The following is an 8142-nucleotide window of genomic DNA, read 5'->3' as shown; positions in this document are numbered from 1 at the left end:
TATATATATATATATATATATATATATATATATATATAAACTTACTGACCCCAAAATTTTTGAATAATATCCAGTATTATTTCAAACTACTTACACACTAGTTTGACAATTAGGCTTTTGGGATACACATCCTTTATTTTCAGCTCTCTTTATCAGACTCTAGCTCTGCTGTTAAGTTTAACACATTTTTAAAGGTGTTGTACAAAATGTATATCATATTTCCTTGGCACTCTTCAGAATACGTGTTTAACATTTAGAAAAGAGGATTTGACTTCCTGAGGCTCAGCTCTGTATGTTGATCGGTTTAGAAGTATTGTTGTTTCACGTCATTGTACTCAAACAATCGTTTCAGCTTCTTCTCGGCTAATTCCTTAGGAAAATTTGATGAATTTTAGCTAATCAGAATGTCTTTGTTTTGTAAGCCGCTTTGCACTGGGGACAATATTTAGAAGAAAACTTCTGCAAAACAAATTGATTTGAAATATGCAGTGTGCATTAATATTTTATGAAACAATATGCATAATTGAAATCAATCTGTTTTTCACTTATTGAGTTACATTTATCTGTCTGAGACTCAAAGGTGTTTTTTCCCCACATTTCTAATGAGAAATAACTGTATAAGGAAAAGGCAAAAATATGCTAAAAACTGCCAAATGCTAACAAGCATAGAATTTAATATCGTGGTCTCTCTATATATTATTTTTCCCCCCCATATGAGTCTTCAATCGTTACATGTCTGTGGTTTTCTGTGTTAGTTTTCCTTCGACCTAGTTTTCCCCAGTCTGTTTGATTGTCATTCTGTTCACCTGTGTTGATTGATTATCTAGTTTGTCTCCATTCATTTAAGCCCTGTGTTCTCCTGAGTTCCTTTGTCCTGAATTGCAAATGTTTCATGTTGGTTGTGCTGCATTTTCTCGAAGTTTCTCCAGTGATTCTTCTGTGGGTTTATTAAAAGACTGTTATTTGTATTTCTCCGTCATCGTGTGCTCCTTACAGCACCAATATGTTATATCAATAACCAACCTTCAAGTGGAGCTGGGGATATCGTAATTCCAAATTACATGCATATGAATGATTTGAGTTGTCAAGTTAGAAGTTTCCACATTAAAATAAATAAATAAATAAAACACAAGGCATATCTCTAGTTTTGAGGTGGCTTAGGTTTAGGCATGCTGAATGTCTGTTATGTTGAGTAAACTTATGAATGCCCTGAAACCTACAAAGATTAATACATTAGCATACTAGATGTGGAAGAAATTAGAGTATAAAACATCATCATAATCATCAACAACAACCATGGGCTATGCCTGTAGGCGCCTGATGCCTTATAGACAATTATCTTCCATAAATTCTTGTCTAATGTAGAACAGCTTAAATCCTGAGGGATTGCTCCACGCCATTGTCTGATGGTATTAGTCCATTCTCTGTGGGGTCTTCCTCTTCTGTTTGAACCATCCATCATGCTGTAGTTCAAAACTAAAAAGACAGTGAATGATCATTTGGGTTCCAAAAGTATAGGCTCTTTTATCAAACCAACAATGCCTTAATCAGAATTACTGTATAGACTATAGTTTTTTTTAATTAGTTAATTAATTAATGTTTATTCAGCGAGGACTCATTCAATTAATCAAAAGTGTTACAACATGTATATTTTAAATAAATGCTGTTCTTTGAACTCTATATTTATCAAAGAATATTGAAAAAAAAATGTGTCAGTTTCCATAAAATTTATGAAGCATCACAACTGTTTTCGACATTGCCAGTGATACGAAATGTTTCTTAAGCACTAAATCAGCATATTTGAATCATGTGACACTAAAGACTGGAGGAATGGCTGATGAAAACACAGCTTTGCCACCACAGGAATATTGTCAGTTCTCGTTACTTTTTCAGTTCTTGTTACACTTTTATAGTTTACATGCTGTATCTATGTGCACCAGAGTGTTTTGTTTATTAAAATACTGACTGCTGTATTTTAATACTCTGCATTGTTTGATTGTGGCACATATATCACAATAGAAAACAGTTAATAAAGTATTTGTTATTTGAAATTATATTATCAACTAAAATGGCTATATTATATTATAAAAGGGCCACCTTTATGTACCCATTTTGGTGTACTATGTAAGTGGGACTTTGTGCATGATTCTAAACAAAATCTATGATTCACATTCATCGTATTCCTGATATAGCACATATTCATAAGTGACATTTGTATAAAAACCTGCAATTTAAATTTCAATTAAGTGCTCAGAGTTGGTCAGTGAGCTGGTTTCTCCTGGGAGAGCAGCAATGCAGGCAAGATTCAAGCAAGCAAACACCATCTGGGAGGGTTTGTATCCTATCTGCAAATCTAGCAGGGAGCAATCTGAAGTTTGTCAACACACATATTGATTTGACATGACCTTTGATAATGTCAAAGCTTCCTAATGTGCCCCCTGCAGCCTGCCACTGCAGCCAGCATAGCTTAGTATAGCAGATACTTTTATGTTCCTTGTCGCAAGGACAAAACTGTGTGTGTGTTACAGGAAGAAGTGCCATTCATATGGTGATAAAAAATAAATAGTAAAGTAACTCAGAAATAAAAGTGAATAGAATTTCCCCAGAATACATACATGGAGCTATTGTTCTATACATGGAGCTACTCATGCATAAATAATATATGTAACATATATTGCTCTATATCAAGACTGATATATATATACAGTGGGTACGGAAAGTATTCAGACCCCCTTAAATTTTTCACTCTTTGTTATATTGCAGCCATTTGCTAAAATCATTTAAGTTATTTTTTTTCCTCATTAATGTACACACAGCACCCCATATTGACAGAAAAACACAGAATTGTTGACATTTTTGCAGATTTATTAAAAAAGAAAAACTGAAATATCACATGGTCCTAAGTATTCAGACCCTTTGCTGTGACACTCATATATTTAACTCAGGTGCTGTCCATTTCTTCTGATCATCCTTGAGATGGTTCTACACCTTCATTTGAGTCCAGCTGTGTTTGATTATACTGATTGGACTTGATTAGGAAAGCCACACATCTGTCTATATAAGACCTTACAGCTCACAGTGCATGTCAGAGCAAAGAGAAGACTGTTGAATGATGATGATGTTGAAAGCCATCATGACAAAGCTTGTCACTGCATGCACATTTTGTCACCTTACTAGGCTTCCCATGGGGAAACGATGCTATGGAGTGCATTGTTTAATATCTCTGTGTTTTTAAATGCACGATGCATGATAAAAAAAAACACCTCAGACTCAGATGATTATGTCCGAGTTGAAAAGGGGTATCTATCATTTACAACAACGACAAATAGCAAAGCGTTAAATTTGGAGAAGAAATTTGGTCCCTTTCAGGCTAGAGTACAGTTAACTCAGTGTGCTGTCAAAGGTTCACAGCTCTTCTGAGAGAGAGGAGACAATCACTACTATTACCACCCTGATAATCTTACTTGGCTTCACACCACAAGCATTCACAGTCTAATGACCCTACAGATGCAGTGCAAAATGATCACAAAGACAGAGATGCACAATAACAACGCGTTTTCTGCTATTATCTACAAGAGAGTTTTTCATTAGACAAGAAAGCATGTCAATTAGCTTTTTAAGTAAGGAGAGTTCACCTGATTCCCCAGATATGATATAAAAACAAGCTTACTAGCAACAGATGAAGAAGAGTTTATTTGGGACCATTAATAATACCATACAAATACAGTCCAATTACTCCATAATGGGCCATCTTTAAGAGTAATGGCTTACATAACAAAACAATGATACATGGATAATTCCCAAATTGGTCAGATGCCCTGTGAAATGGTAACTCTATCCAATACTAAGCTGCGTAGTAAGACTTGGAAAGACCGACTAGCTCACAATTCACACACACACACACACACCCACACACATACACTATTAAGGAAACAGTCTTTATGAAAACCGAACTGGAGTCAATTTTCATGGTCAAGATCTTATTTCCTAAAATTTCTAGAATATGAATAGAAGTGGTCACATGACTGATATTGTTTTTGACAAGGCACGACTCAACTGATCTAAAGTGACAGCTTTCTGTAAAATCAACACCAGATGTGGCTCTTACAAAGGAGCACCAGCACAAATAAGATCTAGTCAGCTTCTACTCACCTCTTTATCATGCTCAATTTCCAGCCCAGCGTCCTTTAAATTACCCTCAAACTCCTCTCGGATCATGATTTTCTCCCCATCGGCGGGGTCCGGGGGTCCGACGTCCACCACCACCTCTGCAGGTTCATCCTTCCCTCCCTCTTGGTCTTTCTCCTCCACTCCTAAAGGATAACTACCATTGGAGATGATGGACAGTCTGTGTTGACTAGGAGACCCCCTGACGGAGGAGCGTTTTCGATAGTGGTACACCAGCACATAGTCCACTTTCCTTCGGCCGTCAGCAAAGCACAGCCGTTTGCGAGAGTCCTGGTCCATGTCCATCATGTTATTGGCCACCTGAACAGGTGAGAGGAGAATACAATGTACCCAGGCTCACTGTTCATCAGCAGTGTGTGTGCATATCAAATTCAACTCAGGAGAAAGGGGGGAGGGAGTATGGTGAGGATAGATGTAGGTCAGACTATTGCTTCTTAATTTGGCTGCTCTCAATACACTTCAATGTAGATTGAAAGTGTGAAGGCAATAGCCACTTTTCATTGATGCCATTATTTCTGGTTTATCCTTCATTCAAGTTACTGGCTGTAGAACTAATGCTAACCTGTTTGAGTATTGCAGCTAGTATTCTAGTAGTACTAATCTTGAGAAATCAAAAGCATACTCACATGTATCTTGTTGCCACTTGTCTGCAGCATGCTGTCACACTTAAAGAAAAACACAAAAACAGTCAAATACAGCAACACTTTCTCGGCGTTCCAGGAAAATTGTGTTTTTTCACCGCTTCTGGTGGCATGCCCGTTTCTGATGTCACCCTACAGAGACGCCACCATCCATCTTTCCCTCTGTTTATCCATTTAACTCGCAAAGCATGAAATCCATCCGTCTGTCTGATTTTGGCAACGTTGACTGGGAAGCGCAAAGCTTTGCTTCACGCACAACAGAACGCATCTCCACAGAAACTTCTGATTTGTCCCTGACTAATTATCCCTGGAGGAATACCTGTGCGTCTCCAAGCGCCGGAGCGCATCATTACGCGCCGGAGGGGCTTTCGCGTGTGTGTAAAGATGGAGTCGCCAACAGGTTCAAAGGAAAAAAAATACATTCCGCGAACATCCGTTTATTGCATCATGCATCTCTGTTAAATAGCGCTTGGTTTGAGTTAATATTTAGGATTCGGGGATAAGTGCCCCCATGAGCACAATGTGCTTACTTCTGTGCTAGTACTGTAGAAAAATTCGAAAGTAAAATAAACAGACAGAATTAAACTGAAGTTAGGTTATAATTCAAAAACAATGTTATTTATAGCCTACTAATAAATAATGTGTACTTTGCAAGTTTTTTTTTTTACATCAGGAAACACTAATTTGAAAATCAGTTCAGGAATAGAGTAGATTTCCTGTAATTTTCAATCGCATTTGGCAGTTGGCAAGTGTCATGTTCAAACTTTTCCTGCTTTAAGTGAACAGACAGCTTGTAGTGTAGACGTATTTCATCATTTTTTTTGTAGTTCATGCATTCTGCATCTTTCTCTGTCAATCGAGCAATGAGAATCCCTGAAATTAGGCTATATTGAATAAATTAATATAAATTTATTCAAGCTAATTTCATTTCTCTCTAGCGACATAAATATGCAACATTTTAAAACTGATTAAATTTTACAGCACATCAAAATTACCTCAATTTGTATCATTGCATGTGATGACCTCGTGAATCGGGAAAGTTTTTCCATGCACAGCGACCAACGGATGCTTATAGGAAAGTGTTGTTGTTGCTGTTGTTGTGGCACTTGTTATTTGTAGAATTGTTGTGCTATTATAGTCAACTATACTGACACTTTATTTCATTAAAGTAATCTACAAACACATAAAAACTTAACTTATTTGCCACATAGACATGTTGAGCACGCTACTCACGTGATACCAAGACTCTTCAGTGAAGTCAAATGGATCATCAAATGTGCAGCTGATGGAGTTCATGACTTCAATCTCAGATACTTCCTTTAAATCACTGCAGATAGAGGAGGACTCACTCAAGGCAGTGCTGACTCCATTCAGAACACAGTTATTCACCTCTGTTAATGGTAAAGGTAAAGTTTTAATATCAATTAATATCTATACATTTAACATTTATATTAATCTTTCTCCAAAAATGTGACTACACAGGGTTAAGGATGCACTTTAACCTTTAAAAGACCTAAAAAAGAAACTTAAAAAGATGGCTCTTCTTACAGCTCTTTAAACACGTCAAAAAATGCAATCTATTTACATAAACAATATTCAACACACTAACATGAACAATTTACTGTATTTTTATTCAAAACAAAATATTTCTAGTAATATCTAAATATAAGATATATATATATATATATATATATATATATATATATATATATATATGACACACACACACACACTGTCATGTTTGCAACTGTGCTGGAGTGCGAAGCGAGGAGACGTGGAGAACATCAACAAGGAGAATTTAATGAAATCAAGGTAACCAGGAAAACACACGTAGCTTAGGAGGTTGACATTCACAATACCGGACGGGAAACGAGGGGCAGAACACGCTTTAAATACACAGGAGCAAATGAAGATAATTAAGGACACAGCTGAAGATAATTAACTAATCAGGGAACATGATGGGGGGTGGGCGCCCTGGAGGCTGGTGCAGGACTGGGCTCCGCTCACTTTCTGTTTGCGGTCCGGTATTCTGTCACGGATCGGCTACTGTGCTGGAGCGCGGAGCGAGTAACGAGGAGACGTGGAGAACATCAACATGGAGAATTTAATGAAATCAAGGTAACCAGGAAAACACACGTAGCTTAGGAGGTTGACATTCACAATACCGGACGGGAAACGAGGGGCAGAACACGCTTTAAATACACAGGAGCAAATGAAGATAATTAAGGACACAGCTGAAGATAATTAACTAATCAGGGAACATGATGGGGGGTGGGCGCCCTGGAGGCTGGTGCAGGACTGGGACACGGGGAATACCTCCAGGGTGGATCAGGCAGTCTATTGTGCCATGGCGGCACATGGAGCTCAGAGGCCATGGAGGTGCAGGGAGCTCGGGGCGCCATGGCGGAGCAGGGAGCTCGGGGCGCCATGGCGAAGCAGGCAGACCAGGAAGCCATGGGGGAGCAGGCAGTTCAGGAGGCCATGACGGAGCATGCAGCTCAGAAGGCCATGGCGGATCAGACAGTTCAGGAGGCCACGGCGGAGCAGGGAACTCAGAAGGCCATGGCTGGATGGCCTCCATGGCCTTGGCCTCGCCACTCTGCCCAGCCACTACAGCTGGGAACTCAGGACGCCATGGCCGCACCCACCCGGCCACTACGGATGGACCATACTACCCCCTCCCCAAAAAATAAAATCCTTGGGGAGAATATCGTCTTTAGAGGCCCTCCGTAGGCCTAACTCAGGAACATTGGCCCTCCCTGGGCTTGACTTGGGGACTGGAGCTCTCCTTGGGTTCGACATGGGAACTGGAGCCCTAACTGGGCTAAACTCAGGGACAGGAGCCCTCACTGGGCTAAACTCGGGGACAGGAGCCCTCTTTTGGCTGGATCCGGGGCTTGGAGGCGACAATGGAGCGAGCTCTGGGGCTGGAGCCGACACTGGAGCGAGCTCTTGGGCTGGAGCCAACCGCCTTCTCCTCCTTAGATTACCCTTTAGGTTCGGGGTGAAAGGCGTGGTCGGCGGACTTGACACTGGAGCAGCCGGCGGGCTTGAGAATGCCACGGCCGGAGGGCTTGGGAATGCCACGGCAGACACCGGAGGATCCCTTCCCTCCAGCTCAGTCCCGTGGTGTCTGTGAGGTCCATGGGGCGATGGTAATTGGCCCCATGCCAGAACAAAGAGTTGATGGTGGTGTCATCTAATGCCTTTGCCGCGGCGAGCCCACAGAACTCCCAGGCATACTCTAAGAAGGGGATATGTGATGAAGGGTTCAGCGATTTCCATAATCGCGGGGAGTAAATTTGCGGAGAAG

The 8142-nt window shown here is 40.2% G+C and overlaps 1 protein-coding gene across 1 annotated transcript; it reads right to left on the bottom strand.

Moving 5' to 3' along the window:
* Positions 1-4134: 4134 nt before the first annotated feature.
* LOC107561468 (anoctamin-2-like) lies at positions 4135-6211 on the bottom strand. Its single transcript, XM_016245923.1, has 3 exons — positions 6063-6211; positions 4815-4853; positions 4135-4488 (listed from the first exon to the last, which is right to left on the bottom strand). The coding sequence occupies exons 1-3, from the start codon at positions 6123-6125 to the stop codon at positions 4138-4140; spliced, it is 453 nt and encodes a 150-aa protein (XP_016101409.1). The 5' UTR covers positions 6126-6211; the 3' UTR covers positions 4135-4137.
* Between the last annotated feature and the right edge of the window lie 1931 nt (positions 6212-8142).

Source organism: Sinocyclocheilus grahami, unplaced genomic scaffold (genome assembly GCF_001515645.1).
Source record: "Sinocyclocheilus grahami isolate Dianchi unplaced genomic scaffold, SAMN03320097.WGS_v1.1 scaffold773.1, whole genome shotgun sequence".
Taxonomy (NCBI): domain Eukaryota; kingdom Metazoa; phylum Chordata; class Actinopteri; order Cypriniformes; family Cyprinidae; genus Sinocyclocheilus; species Sinocyclocheilus grahami.
This window is presented reverse-complemented; position numbering and strand designations above follow the sequence as displayed.

Bases quoted from the DNA above. Each gene is read 5' to 3' on its own strand.
- LOC107561468 (XM_016245923.1), bottom strand. From the start codon at position 6,125: ATGAACTCCATCAGCTGCACATTTGATGATCCATTTGACTTCACTGAA. The intron at 4,854-6,062 runs GTGAGTAGCGTG...TTTTTCTTTAAG, and splicing joins CTGAAGAGTCTTGGTATCAC to TGTGACAGCATGCTGCAGAC. The intron at 4,489-4,814 runs GTGAGTATGCTT...TCACCTGTTCAG, and splicing joins CAAGTGGCAACAAGATACAT to GTGGCCAATAACATGATGGA.